This window comes from Myotis daubentonii, chromosome 20 (genome assembly GCF_963259705.1).
Source record: "Myotis daubentonii chromosome 20, mMyoDau2.1, whole genome shotgun sequence".
In the NCBI taxonomy this organism is placed as follows: Eukaryota; Metazoa; Chordata; class Mammalia; order Chiroptera; family Vespertilionidae; genus Myotis; species Myotis daubentonii.
Genome location: NC_081859.1, coordinates 15,105,527 through 15,121,635, shown reverse-complemented (window position 1 = coordinate 15,121,635; position 16,109 = coordinate 15,105,527). Strand labels below are relative to the sequence as shown.

General features: G+C 39.5%; 1 protein-coding gene across 10 annotated transcripts in view; it reads right to left on the bottom strand.

Moving 5' to 3' along the window:
* The window catches only part of CDC42BPA (CDC42 binding protein kinase alpha), a 199,160-nt gene that overhangs the window by 124,639 nt on the left and 58,412 nt on the right, over positions 1-16,109 (bottom strand). For all 10 annotated transcript variants that reach the window (XR_009450251.1, XM_059677595.1, XM_059677601.1 and 7 more), the window contains exons 3-5: positions 13,997-14,080; positions 7,281-7,376; positions 1,325-1,473 (exon numbers count right to left, since the gene is read on the bottom strand). Coding sequence is in view for 9 of the 10 variants with exons in the window: in XM_059677595.1 (XP_059533578.1) it covers positions 1,325-1,473; positions 7,281-7,376; positions 13,997-14,080 (329 nt within the window). In the remaining variant the exon portion in view is untranslated. The remainder of the gene's footprint in view (positions 1-1,324; positions 1,474-7,280; positions 7,377-13,996; positions 14,081-16,109) is intronic.

Here is a 16,109-nt window from a genome sequence, read left to right as displayed (position 1 = left end):
TAGGGTAAGGAGAGATTACTTCAAAAAACACATTCCACTCCAAGAATTTGTTCAAGTCAGTACTTAACTTTAAAACAAACACAGGAGAGCACACATACACCAATAAGTCCCATGAAACCAGCTTAATTTGCCTTCAGAGAGAGATTCTATTCAACAAAAAGCTAGTGTGCCTGCACCCTTACGCTCTTAGTCTAATCTGAAATTTGGACATTTTCACATGAATTATCTATGCCAGAAAAGAAGTAAAAGTATGCATGAAAAACATGAAAACATAACTTGACAATGTCTGTTCATTAGTTATTTTATCCCGTTTTAGACTCTTTACTTTTAAATATAATTTCAATCTCACAACTCTGTAGTCCTCCACATGTTTTAGTCCTCCACTTTATCGTACACATTCTTACTTTAAGTTATCTAAATCCATTATGGAACGAGGTGAAAAGGAAAGAAATGACTAGGTAAAGAACTTGACTGAGAAAATAAAAGCCAGTGGACACTATTCAACAGTAACTGATGCAACCAATTTTGAAATTTAAATATAATTTAGCCTAAATATCAGATAACAACAACTGTTCCTAAAATATGATTTGATGATGAGAGTACTACACTGCAGCAACCTATTAATCCACACTCAGTAAGGAAACCTTGCAACAACCATAACTAGGTCTAGTAAAGAAAACCGCCAGAGAGGAATAATATAATACTCCACTGAGCACAACAGGAAAATACTAGTCTATAACTCTGACTGAGAAAATAAAAGCCAGTGGACACTATTCAACAGTAACTGATGCAACCAATTTTGAAATTTAAATATAATTTAGCCTAAATATCAGATAACAACAACTGTTCCTAAAATATGATTTGATGATGAGAGTACTACACTGCAGCAACCTATTAATCCACACTCAGTAAGGAAACCTTGCAACAACCATAACTAGGTCTAGTAAAGAAAACCGCCAGAGAGGAATAATATAATACTCCACTGAGCACAACAGGAAAATACTAGTCTATAACTCCAGGAGCTTAAAATCTAATGGCGAAAATAAGGCAAATATAAAAATAAAGAAGGTGATAAGGAATATTATCCTATATTGAACACAGCATAAATTACCAGTGATCTTATACAAATTATTCACTTTAGTTCATCGCATTACTGTGTACCACATTCAGGGGTGTGATGTGCCTTGGAGAGGCAAAACAATTAAAACCACCGCAGAATAAATACTTTGATTGATGAGAAACGTATCTTAGTCCCCAATAAATCTGGTATAAATAGACCTCTGCTTCTAGATATCACGAGGCAATGAAGGAACATCTTACTTACCTGTGTACATAATGCAGCTGATGAACGGAATCAATTGCTATCACCATCTCAGCCAAGTAAAATCGAGCCATATCTTCAGGCAATCTATCTTCAAATTTGCTGAGCAGAGTAAGCAAATCCCCACCAACATAATAATCCATAACTAGATACTTGGAAAGAAACAATAAAATGTACTCAATAATTTTTTAAAAGGGTGAAAAAGAGTATATTTAATGTAACCCAAGGTCAAACAGCACTAAGTAAAAGACTGTTTGTCAACTAACAAGAAGCTACATAAGATTATCATCAGCAGTCATTACAAAACTTGTAAAAGTCATAAAGCAGTAAAATACATTTTTAAAAACTGGGGCAGGGAACAACATAGGATTACTGTTGTTTTATTACTGTATTTTGCAAAGTAACAACATCATGACCTCCAATAATACACCATAGTTTTACCAACATTTCATTGAAGAATGAACATTTTAATTCTGCAAAGTTCATTTCAAAAACTCAGAATATATTACAGTTCTTTATGTTGAATAAATTCATTTTCATCATCACTACATTTCCTTATTTCATCTTGGAGCAGTAACAACTTCATTATAATGAGCAGCTGGATAAGCATTTGAAAACCACTGCAACCAAGAATACAGTAATTCTCACGATACCTATGCTTCTCTTCCCATTTCTAATCGTGCACAAATATCAGAATGGACCTTTCTAGGGTACATATAAACAGAAGGCAACTAATTTTAGATATGGACTATTATGAGTTTGTATCTGATACTGAGATTTATAATAAGAAATATCTATCTATCTATCTATCTATCTATCTATCTATCTATCTATCTATCTATCGATCTATCTATCTATCGGCACAGAGCAGAGATCCTGAAAACTCTTAGAATTTCTTAAGTGACAAGACAAAGATGTCTTTTATCTATATACTAGAGGCCCGGTGCACAAAAATTTGTGCACTCAGTGGGGAGGGGGGTCCCTCAGCCCGGCCTGTGCCCTTTCGCAGTCTGGGACCCCTCAAGGGATGACCACCTGCTGACTTAGGCCCGCTCCCCAGGGGATTGGGCCTAAGATGGCAATCAGACATCCCTCTGGCAGCCCGGCAGCCCTAGGGGGGTGTCCACTTGCCAGCAGGGAGCAGACCTAAACTGCAGTCGGACATCCTTAGCGCTGCTGAGGAGGCAGGAGAGGCTCCCACCACCACCGCTATACTGGCAGCCATCAGCCTGGCTTGTGGCTGAGCAGAGCTCCTCCCATGTGAGAGCGCCCTGACCACCAGGGGGCAGCTCCTGCATTGAGCATCTGCCCCCTGGTGGTCAGTGTGTGTCATAGTGACCAGTCATTCCCAGTCCTCCTGCTGTTATGGTCAGTTTGCATATTACCCTTTTACTATATAGGATAGAGGCCTGGTGCATGGGTGAAGGCCGGCTGGTTTCCCTGAAGGGTGTCCCGGATCAGGGTGGGAGTCCCCACTGGGGTGCCTGGCCAGCCTGGGTGAGGGGCTGATGGGTGTTTTCAGGCTGGTCACACCCCCTTCAGGGTGCGGGTCCCCACTGGGGTGCCTGGCCAGTCTGGGTGAGGGGCTGAGGGCCATTTTCAGGCTGGCGGGAGACTGAAGCTCCCAACCTCTCCTTTTTTTCTTTTTTTTCTTTTTTATTCTGGGATTTATTTACCTTCTATGGCTGTCACTGGAACTGAGAGCCAGCTTTAGCTCTGAGGCTCAGCTCCAGCTCTAAGACCTCAGCTGCTGAAAGCAGGTATCTGGATTTGTTAGGCTTCTATAATTGAAACACTGTTGCAGCTCCAGCTCTGAGACCTGGCTGGCTGAAAGCAGGTTTCTGGGGTTTGTTTAGCTTCTATAATTGCAACATTGTTTCTTAGAGTACAGCTCAGAGGCCAGCAGTGGCAGGCGGGGAACCTTGGCCTCCTCCATCACTGGAGCAAGCAAGCCTCCTGTTCGTTTCAGCTGCCTGACTGCCGGCCGCCATCTTGGTTGGCAGTTAATTTGCATATCACCCTGATTAGCCAATGGGATGCGTGTCAGAGGTACGGTTAATTACCATGTTTGTCTATTATTAAATAGGATATAAAAGCCTAAGTGACCATTCGACCGATAGCTATGATGTACACTGTCCACCAGGGGACAGACGCTCAACGCACAGGCATGGAAACATGGAACAGACTGATGAATCTCAGAGGGAAGGAGGGGAAGGGCAGGAAGAGACTAACCAAAGATCTTATATGCATGCTAGAGGCCCGGTGCATGGATTCGTGCACTGGTTGGGTCCCTTGGCCTGGCCTGCGGGGATCGGGCCGAAACCGGCAATCCGACATCCCCCAAGGGGGCCCAGATTGCGAGAGGGCACAGGCCAGGCTGAGGGACCCCACCAGTGCATGAATCTGTGCACTGGACCTCTAGTTATTGATAACAAGCCCCTTTCAACTACACCAGAGTTGATGTTAATGAGGCAACTTGTGGAAAAGCTCCTAGGTAACCTAAGGATGAGAGCTGGCTGCCAGGGGAACCAACCAGGATGAGAGAGTTGGAACTTTCAGTCCCGCCCACCCCTAGCCTCTAAGAAATGGGCTGGAGTAGAGATTGAATCAATCATGATTGATCCATGATTTAAACAAACATGCCCATATAATGAAGCCTTCATAAAAATCCAAAAGGATGGGGTTTGGAGAGCTTCCAGGTTGGCCAACAAGTGGAGGTGCTGAGAGCAGTGCACTCTCAGAGAGGGCATGGAAGCTCTGTGCCCCTCTCCCTGTGTATCTCTTTCACCTGAGTTCTGTGAGCTGCTCTAGCAAATTAACTGAACCCACAGAGGGAATCTAAGCATGTCAATACAATGCAAATTAATCACTGCTAACTGAAGGTTAGGTGGAAATTCTCAACTGCCCAGTTAAGTGGATTTTTAACTATTAACATTTCCTTTTCACTTGCACCAAGTCCCCAAAATTAATGCTAGAACTATATATAGTTTGAGTTCAAAAGATCTATCTGCTGCAAACCTGTGTAGGAATGAAGACCTCACTTCATTTTATCTGTATGGGAATGAAGATCTCATTTCTTTTTACTTTTGACAGCATGGGAAATAAATAAAGCAATTTGACATTGTGTTTGATTCAAGCAACATTAGCTGTCAAAATGAATTCACCATAGTGAGAGTTTTCCATATAAGTGCTGCTTTGCCTTGTAATTTAGGTTAAATATATTTTAAAAACATATGAAGTATACAGAAAAAGCTATTTTCCAAAGCAATTCAGTATTTCAGAATAATGGTTGAGGATGGGTATTTCGGTTCAAAAATATTTCAACCTTGGTCCTTTGTTCAAAATATTGCAATAATATGTTACCACTACAAAACCACTGACAGCTGTACTGTATAGCAGGACAGGATATTCAGCTTTGATTTCTGACACAAATTCATGAAAATGATAACACTTATGTCCACAAGACTTAATGAAGTTCAACGTTGATACTACTGGTTCAATTAACACATGACAGGTTAAAATATTTGCTGCAAACCACCTGCTGATTAATAAGACAGCATGAGGTGCTTACAGTACCTAATATTTAACCATTTGTGTATATTTCCAACTAGGCCTCTTTCTGCTTCACACATGTCATCACTCTCCACTGTAATCCATCTTAGCAGATTCGAATTCAGTTTGTGCCAAATAAGTGTTTTCTGAACGTCTTTGGAAATGCTATTGACTATAACTGTACCACACAAACTATTCATACAGGCTAATTTCTCAGTTACTTCAAACTCAGCATTGACTCTTCAAATAACAAGAACTGAGCAAAATCAGTAACATTTTTCAACTCAAAGAGCCAAAGAAAACCACTCAAAATCATTTCCCTGGTTTTATAATCAACCATTGATGTTGTTCCCAATTTCCTCAATTGTTGAGCAACTGTTCTCACCAAAAGGCTAAAAGTCTTAGACAAGTTAATTTTCGGTGGACACTTTTCTTTGGCTGCTGCAATCAGACATGATTTAATTATCTCAACATTGGTGTAAGGCTTTCCTTGCTTGGCTAACAAATGAGCCACTCAAGGAACTTCCTACAGTTGCAGCCTCATTTCATTTTTTATTTTTGTAAAGTAATTCTGCTATGATAAGATATTCTGTTTTAAATTTTCTAACTTTACTGACTGCTGTTCTCCTGTGTTAGGAATGTTGGAATGAGTGCTCAGTGTGCAAACATTTTTATTTGCTTCCATTAGTACAGTTGTAGTGTAGTTGCATAATAAACAATATGCTGTCATTTAATTTGTTAACAAAATAATCCACATTCTGCTGTGCTTTAAACGAATGATATTTGAAGTCTATCGTTTTCTTCTCCTTAATTTGCCATAATCCATATGTACTATTAACAATGACACAATACAGCAATATATACAGTGGGGCCTTGACTTACGAGTTTAATTCGTTCCGAGACCGAGCTTGTTAAGGAGCTCGTTAACTCAAATTACTCTATCAACTCAATGCAAAAAATCGGCTGAGAGACAGCTGGTATCTCAAAAAACTCGTTAGTCAGGACACTCGTAAGTCAAGGCCCCACTGTATAGCACTTCCAAAGCTATCAAGTTATAACTGTCACTGCAATTTGCAAAGCAATGGCAGTAACACATGCAGTGTGTTTCCCTGTCACAGGGCCAGTCTCTGTCACAATAGTCAACTCAGCCACTGTGGTGCAAAGGCAGCCGTAGACAATACATAAATCAACGGCATGGCTATTTTCCAATAAAACTTCATGGCCACTGAAATTCAAATTTAATATAATATTCACAAGTCACAAAATACTTTTTTGATTTCTTTTCAACTATTTAAAAATATAGAAACAATTCTTAGCTTGCAGGCTATAAAAAATGGGTGGTGGGCCAGATTTGAGCTGCAGGCCATAGTTTGCTAAAATATGATTTATAGGAACTCCCAGATGTGTAGTGCTATTCACCCTCAGATGCACCAGACTCATTAAATGAATCACATGACATTCAAAGCTAACACAGGCCACATTAAATGAATCATCTTCCCCTCTGCTCTAAATTTCCTTGTCCCCGTTTCTCCAACTCAATTCATCAAGTACCAACCACTGAATCCCACAAAGCAGACCTGGCAAACTGGGAGTCATTCTGACTCCTCTCCTCCACTGACTTCCACTCCAGCACATCGGTGAGAGAGAAAAACAACGGAAGGTGTCTCCTGTGCACGCCCAGCCTGGGGATGAATCCGCAACCCGAGGGTGTGCCCTGACCGGACGGAACTCCCGCCTTTTGGTGGGTGTGATGATGCCCCACCAACGGAGCCACCCGGCCAAAGCTCATTCCCTAGTTTTGCTCCTGAAATCCATCCCCACACCGCTGCCAGGAAGGTCTATGTAAAATACAAAACTGTACCACACCCCCCTTAAAACCCAACTTGAAATTAGAATAAAATCTGAATTCCTCAGCATGATCCACACACTGGAAGCCTCATTTCATACCTTTCTCCCTTCCTTGCTGTCCTCTAATCACACTAGCCTTCCTCTCATCTTTCACACCCTAGTCCTTTCAGACACCAAACTCACAGGAACAGAAATCAGATTCATGGCTACCAGAGGGGGGAAGCCGGGGAGAGGGGACTGCAGAAATGTACAAACTTCAGTTGTAAGATAAATAACTCCTGGGATATGATGCACACACGATGCGATCACTAACACTGCTCCATGATACATAAGAAAGTTGTTCAGAGAGGAAGTCCTAAGAGCTGTCAACACAAGGAGATTTTTTTCCCCTTTTTATTTTCTTTTTATTGTAGCTACATGAGAAAACAGGTACTGGCTGAACCTACTGTGGTAATCAGTTCACATTATATGTAAATTAAACCCTCACGCTGTAGGCTGTAAACTTATTCAGTAATATATGTCAATTATTCCTCAGTAAAACTGGAAAAATGATTCTTACCAGGTTGTTGTCATCCTGGAAAGCATAATGCAAAGTTGTAATCCATTTATTGTCTCCATTCACTAACACATCCCTTTCTTCACGAAAACATGCCGTCTGAAAAGAGAAAATGCATTTTAGATAGAGGACACTTTATGTAAAGCTAGGAAATACACTATGCAGACATTCGCTCAATGTATTTGTTATACTTGCTATTCTGGAAAAAGAGTGCATCCAATATTATATGACTTTCAACAAGTCAACCAGAAATCAGACACCTGGAGGAGTATGCTTCAAATACCATTAAGAGTTCAAAGAATCAGGAAGCACACAGCATCATTCAACACTCATGGTCCAACCTGCCACCTAGATAATACACTAAACATTTTTCCACATTTAATTCTGATCTTTTTATTTTTAAGGAAATAAGATACAAGTTGTAGCCTTCCTACTACTATTGGATTCTCCTCCCTTTCTTCCCTGATATAATAAATAATCTGAAGTTAGCATATACTAGTAGTATTCCCATCATATGCTTTGATCACATGTCTGTGACTAAAAAAATAGGAGTGTTTTGAAAATTTCCACAAATGGTATAATTTTTATCTACTCTTTTGCAACTTGATTACTTTTTACTCAATCGTGACTTATTTTCCTCTAATTGCTATGATATTCCATGTTTGAATACTCAGAAATTTATGCAACCCTCCTCATCATGAAAACATAGGTTATTTCCAATTTTATGTTATTACAATGTTGCAATGAATATATTTGTACAAATATACAAGAGTTTATCTAGATTATACATTTAAAAGTAGAAATGGTAGAAGCATTTTCAACTGCAGCCACATAAAACCAATTTTCTTTTCTAAGTGGTGTGCCAATTAGTACCTTCACCCCACTATATGAAATCTACCCTTTTCCTCACATCCTCAACTGTACTTGGCATTATTAGACTTTTAAGTGTGTATCATTATGATAGGTGTGAAATAATATCTTATTGTTCTCTTCATTAATTTATTTCTACTTATAGGTGCAGATAAATAACTTTACATATATGCTTATTGAACACCTGAACTTTCTCTGAACTGTTCACTCCCTTTGTCCATTTTCTCTAATGAATTGTCTTTTTCTTTTTTTTTTTTTTTTTACAGAGAGAAAGGGAAAGGGATAGAGAGTTAGAAACATCGATAAGAGAGAAACATCGATCAGCTGCCTCCTGCAGACCCCCTATTGGGGATGTGCCCGCAACCAAGGTACATGCCCTTGACCAGAATCGAACCTGGGACCTTTCAGTCCCCAGGCCAACGCTCTATTCACTGAGCCAAACCGGTTACAGCTTGTCTTTTTCTTATTAATTTGTAAAAGTTTTGATTTTTTCTGAGAACATTTCCATATTGTAAAGGTAAAGTAGAAACTGAAAATCTCCATGAGTCCCCCTTACTTTCCTTATCCACTTGTGTCCAGAGGGTACCATGTAAGTTCTGTTGAATATCTTCTCAGAAAATTTCTGTGTATACATAAGCTTATACACACATACCATACACAATTCATGTGGTATCCCATATCTTTTCTTTACAAATGAGATCACAGTACTCTGTAAGCTGTTTGGTTAAGTAACAAACAATATATCTAAACACCTTTCCATTAGAGACCTAATTTTTCTTAATGGTTGTACCATACTCCATACACACTGAAAAATCATCATATAGTACTCTACATATAGGTGCTTCATATTTATTTAGCACAAGGTAAATTCAACAGCAATGACATACAAAACAATTAACATTACCTATTTTACCCTAATTAGGTATCCTGATTTTTAATAAGTATTTACATAAATTTTATTTGGTCAAATATAATTTCCAAAGACATGTATAAAATAGTATCACCAGAGAAAATATTAAAAGCAATTAAAGATTAAACCCTGTAATTGGATTATTAAAATCTACATTATGCTTTGGTTCATTTTAGGGAGAAAGTGGAATCACTTCGGCATGCTCACCACTACGTTCTGGTTTAGAATTTAACTGCTGGGAAGTTGTGTTTGCTGCTAACCTCTCAGAGGTGGTAAAGGCTATGAGGGCCTAGGAGACACCCTTCTCCCGGCTTTCCTTTATTATGACTGCTATCTGGAATTTTCGAGACATTCCAGGTAGGATCTAATAAACATCTGATAGATGACTCCAAACTAAATAAAGCTCAAAGACTTTTTGTCAACAAAACAAGTTAAACTTCAGTAGATTCTATTCTATTCTGTTTCATGAAAAAAAAAATTTTAATAAAATATAAAGAAACTATTTATATAGTTTAATATAAAGCTTTGATATAAAACTTTAAATATATACAAGAATGTACCCATCAATCAACTTCAACAATTATGTTATTGCTCAATCTTGTTTCATCTTACTACCAACCTCCCTCCATGCACATATGTGCACGCCCATGTGTACAAATTTTCAAGCAAATCCCAGACATCAGTTGGCTTTATCCATAAACATTCAGGATGAAACTACTCCTATTAGTGCCTCAGACACTGAGTTTTGATGTGAAGTGCACTGTCCTCAGTTGTCACAACTGGGGCGAAGGGCGTTAATGCCATGGCATCCAGTGGGAAGGGGCCAGGATGCTGCCACACATCCTACAAAGCATAGGACAGTCCCACAAGGAATTATTTGGCACCAAATATCACATGTGCCCTTGCTGAGAAACCCTGTCCTTGATCAATATTAACCAAACCACAATGCATACCATGAGGTTCATAAAGTTGTCCCAAGGATTCAGCATGGTTAAAGGCTGTAAAAATCTCTACTTCAATTGCCCTTAAAAAAAAACTGAATTAAAAAAAATATATTCCCCTTTAAAAACAGGACATTAAGTCTCTAAGAATGCAATGACCAGGAGGAGGGGTTATGGAGATCACATGACTTCTTTAGATCCTGTCACTCAGTTTATATTCAACCAAACGTTCTGCTGGGGACAGTGATGGGTTTGACGGATTTGCGGTTTGATATTTTTATTGTTTAAATTTTATCCTTAATGGGCTATTGGTTAAAGAGAAAGAGCAATAGGAATACCTATGATAAAACAGAAGTTCATATGCCCCAGATAAAAAGAACAATAATTCTGCGAAACTGTCACATGGTTCTCTTCCCTAGATCCATAGGTACACATTCATAAAGCAACATTCTTATACATTCCTATACAGTACATCCAATTACCTGAATACTTGGAAATCATGTGTTAAAACAAGAAAATCCACTCATGACTATATGTACTTTTGGCTTCTCGTTTAGACTTCTATCTCCTATAAAATATTAACAGAGAAATTCTTTCAAATAATAACTAAATTATTCCAATATTCGAGGGGAGAAAAGCCACAACTTTTCATTAAAAAAAATAAATAAACAAGAGGAATTTTAAATTGAAAAAATGCAAGAATTCCAATATCAGGTCCTTTTTTAAATGTTTTTATTGAGTTTTTAGAGAGTGAGGAAGGGAGAGGTATAGCGTAGAAACATCAAGAGAAACACTGATAGGCTGCCTCCTACACACCCCCCCAGTGGGGGTCAAGCCGCAACCCGGGCCTGTGCCCTGACTACAAATCGAATTGATGACCTCCTGGTTCTTGGGTCGGTGCCCATCCACTGAGCCACACCAGCCAGGCATCCAATGTCAGGTCTTATACACCAAGACATCAATTTACTTTTAAATCTCCAATGTATATTTGATGGCTGAACCAAACATGGGATGTCACTTTTTAACTTATCTGTCAGAAAAAATGTTTTAAGGAAGAGAAATCATTTGATAGCATCTAAAACTGGCAAATGAGGGAGACAACAAACACGTTTTCAAAGACAATTTAGCAATAGCTACTAAAGATTAATGTGTACCTGTCCCCCAAACCCAAGAGGTTTCATTACTGAGGAGTTAATCCAGGGAGTAGATAAATTCTAGGGTCAGCACGTGAAAATCCTATAGCGTAAAATTATTTTTAAATCACTTCCACCCCGGGATACACCAACTGGAGCACCCCAGGACAGTCAACGGCACATCTCTGATTAGCATCACTCACAGTCCCTGTGACTTTCATTTCACATGCACATGCTCTGAGACTGCACGATGCACCCGACGTCATAGAGCAGCGGTTCTCAACCTGTGGGTCGCGACCCCTTTGGGGGTCGAAAGACCCTTTCACAGGGGTCGCCTAAGGCCATTGGAAAACACATATATAATCACATATTGTTTTGGGGATTAATCACTATGCTTTAATTATGTTCAATTTGTAACAATGACATTGGGGGTCACCACCACATGAGGAACTGTATTAAGGCTCGCGGCATTAGGAAGGTTGAGAACCACGGTCACAGAGGAAGTGCTGTTCCACAGGAACCCCAGGTCCCTAGTTGGTCCAACTTCTCTCTCTGCCTTTCAGAGCCTGGTCATGTTTGTTTTATAATTAATGTGCAGGGTCTTCGGCTACTTAATGAAAAGGACAGGGAGAAGAATTTCCATTCCCTCTTGCCTCAAACACAGGATATCTTAGTGCGTTCTAATTCAAGAAGATAATATTTAACTTTCAACTACCCCTTGTTTTATCTACAACTTTGCCACTTCTTCCCATCAGTAATGAAAGCTAACAGTTATCCTGCCTTTTCACAGTTCTTCCCCAGCACATCCAACTTCATCAACATAAGCGCAGCCCCGGCCAGCAGGGCTCAGCTGGTGGGAGCGCGGTCCTGTACATGGAAAGGTTTCAGGTTCGATCCCCGGTCGGGGTGTGTAGAAGGCAGCTGATGGACGTTTCTCTTTTTCTTTCTCTCTCTCTCCCTCTCTCCCCCCATCCCTCCCTCCTTCCCTCCTTCCCTCCTTCTCTTTTCTCTCTAAAAAATCATTAAGCATATTAAGCATATCCTCGGACAAGGATTAAAAAATAAAGTACAAACTATAACTCAATTTTTTAGAAGTTCTAACTCTGAAACACTAAATTGACTACAATGATGATTTCTGGGAAATGATTACAACATAATTATTTACTATTTAATAATGAGACTTGTTGCTCACTTGCTGGCTATGCTGCCAGCTCCTGCAGGGTGCGCCTCACCTGCAGAAAGCCTACGAGGCCATGTCCTGCAGGAGGCAGCCTGTACCCAGGGACTGACGGAGGCAGGTGCATAAAGGTCAGTCATCTGGCCCAATGCAGGGCAACTCCGAAGGGCAATTTCTGCTCCAAGCTCTGCTGTATCAAAACCTCCTGTTGTATCAACAAAGCTACTAGTGTGATGGGACAGCCTGCCTGCTCCCTGGTGAATCATGTTTCACCTAATTTCCCGTCTATAGGTGCTGGTTTCAGAAGTCCCCAGTAAATACACTACACATTACACTCAATCTCAGTGTTGCTAATGGGAAATCAAGTAATGACAATACGGCAATTCAGTCTTAGGGAAGCCCAAAGGAAAAGACTGAAGTTATTAAATATACTGGGCACTGGCACACAGGCCAGAGTGCCATGATCGTTCCCGGATACATTTTAAACAAGGTATGATTGCACAGTAATTACCTGTGGGAGGTAGAGAGGGGCTAGACCTGGGTGGGGTGAACTCACAGAGTACGTTACCATATTTATCTGTTATTTGCTACTATTTGCTCAGAAAGAATGTATTTGTATTTCACTTGTGCAGTTTTTTGAAGTAGATGCACAGGACAAAAAACTGAAAGCAGAAACTTGCCAAAAACTGTACTGATTAATTCTAGGTGATGAGATGCTGGTGATTAGTTTCTTCTTTGTGTTTGTCATAGTTTTCAAATTTTCCAAAAGAAATCATGAAGTATTTACTTTCACTACCACCAATTCTAACAGCAATGGAATGCTTTTTTGCTTTTTCCTATATCTGTTCTTTTTCAGATTGCGCCACGTACTGGTAGATAAAGAAAGACTTCTAAGGGCTAATTTCTCATTATCCTCTTATAAAGTGTACTAACCTCCAGGGCTGTAACTTTGCCTGCTCCGTGTATGACCCTTCTACAAGTGAAATACCGAGATGCTCCCATACCAGTAACTGCTTCCCCGAGACCTGAGTGCCCTGCCCCACCCAGAACCGACCCCAAGTCCATGTGTGATGCCAGTTCTGACCATCCACACCAACTATTAGACAGTTGAACATCACTCTCATCCATCTTCCCCTGAAATCCTGCACCAACATAAGAACACGGACAATTCTTGCAAGAGCAGATTTTACGACCATTTTTTAATAATATAAAAGAAAATGAATTCAACTGCATGACCAGCAATAAACAGAATTCTTAGAGGGCATGTTCAAGCTTCTGCTGACTATTGCTTGGAGCAGAATACAAATAAACGCAGAATGGCAGAAACAAGATACGACAAACTTCAAGCCAATCATTACTGAATTTCCTATAAAAGGAACTTTCCACATTATTTCTTCCTACACAGAAATTCTTTTACACATCTCCTTTGAACATAAATGTGTAAGCACCGCATCAAGGGTTCCCACTTGGTTTTTAGACAATATTAAATTAGCACAAATTATAATTTTTATCATACCTATCTCACAATTGTGAATTATTGAATTTGTTTCTTATGGCCTTAAAATATGTCATCATAGATAAAATGTTACTAAGTGATATTTAAGGATCTACTGGCTCTCTATAATTTTATATCTCCTCTTAAATATTTCTAAGATTTTATTTAAATATTCCAATAATTAGAACCTTACCTCTGCTCTTTTCAGCATTTCCCATTTATTCAGTATTTTCATGGCAAATACCTTATCTGCATTTTTTAGTTTCACTACAGCAACCTAGAAAAAGGAAATACAACTATTAAAATACAACAAATAATACTTTTTTAGTCATCCATTTTCCTTTTTCCTCTCTGTAAAAAAAAATAAATACCAAAATTATCAATGATTTCCATGCAGTTCAAATTCTAAGATCCTAAATCAAATAACATTGTCAGTTGAAAAGTTACATTAATGAAAAGTGACAAACAAATAACTGTATTGTGAACACTGTATCAGTTGGTGATTTTACATTACATCCTCCTTTTCGAGTTTTCTGTCCTGGAATTTAAACTCAACTGTGCTATCACTAAGAAATTGACCAAAATGTACAAGATGAAATACTAGAGCTTATTAAATATTATATGCCAAATTCCAACACAATTCTCAAATGCCTACTGTCAAAACAAATCTATTTTGTGGGGATCAAGCAACATAAAATAAACTGCAAATGACATTAATTTTCACACCACATATTTTTATACTCTATTCCACAACCCTCAACTCCCTCCCTCACACACACACACACACACACACACACACACATCCACTCACACACACACTCACACACACACTCACTCACACACACACACTCTCACACACACACACACACACTCACTCACACACACACACTCTCACACACACACACACACTCTCTCTCTCTCACACACACACACACACCAACACATACCCCAAAGACCAATTAAGCCTAACAGCTCTACAAACTGTAGACCCTGCACATTCCTTTCCAACAAACAATGGAACAGCTATTTCATTATTCTGTATTTTAGTTATGATTAAAAAAAAACAACTGTCAAATTGGCGCTCTACCTCCCGGGAGCATGCCCATGACTTCCCCTTTCCTCCCGCTCCCCCTCCCTGCCCAGGCATTAGCTTCCTCACTCCCAAGCAACAAGGGCCCTTCCTTTACCTCTGTACCTTGTTTTCTAAGCCTGTTTCTTCTAGGAATTACTTCTTCTACCTCTGTAATCTACCCAATAAATGTTCTCTTACAAAAAACACACACAAAACGACAAAAACTGTCAAATACAAATAAGTAAGCCCACATTTTCACCCTCAACAAACTGGTCACGTTTCTGTTGCTACTCCTCTGCTTCATCTGACTAGATCCCAGGGCCCTTCCAGGGGAGGTAAAGGGCTGAGAATGACCACAGAAGGGGCAAAGGCTGTTTCCAGTGACTGGGGGCTGAGGGAAGACACATGGGACCTAACATGCAGGAGGAGAGAACAAATGTTACACCGCGTGTCTTCAGAGGGATATTTCCAAGGATAGAGAATAGGTTTAAACTCAGGTGCCAAACTTGTAAAAATCTTAATAGCAAATGTACACATCAGTGGCATTTAATACATTTATATCTGTATCAGATGGCAATAAAAGTAATATGACCATATAATAAAATCAGTGTATAATATATGATATACACTAGAACATTTCCTGGTAATTGTCATAAATGGTTATAATACTGTGATTATAGCTTTTCATCAATTAAAATGATGGGAAGAAAGAGGAAGCAATTTCAAATAAAATAACTTCAGTATTTAGTCACATCTGGTCATAGCTACAGAAATAAGGGTTTTAGTTAAATTAGTCTCCTAGTGCAGTGGTCAGCAAACTGCGGCTCGCGAGCCACACGCGGCTCTTTGGCCCCTTGACTATGGCTCTTCCACAAAATACCACATGCGGGCGCGCACGTACAGTGCGATTGAAACTTTGTGGCCCATGCGCAGAAGTCGGTATTTTGTGGAAGAGCCACACTCAAGGGGCCAAAGAGCCGCATGTGGCTCGCGAGCCAGTTTGCCGACCACGGTCCTAGTGGATTCATGCTTTTTTAAATGGGGCTGTACAAGACATAGAAGCAACCTAAATGTCCATCAATGGATGAATGGGTAAAGAAAACGTAGCATACATATATACAAGAAAGACTATTCAGCCATAAAAAGGGCAGGAAATCGTGCTTTTGTGACAACGTGGATGAACCTAAAGAATACTATGCTAATTGAAATAAGCCAGACACAGAAATACAAATAC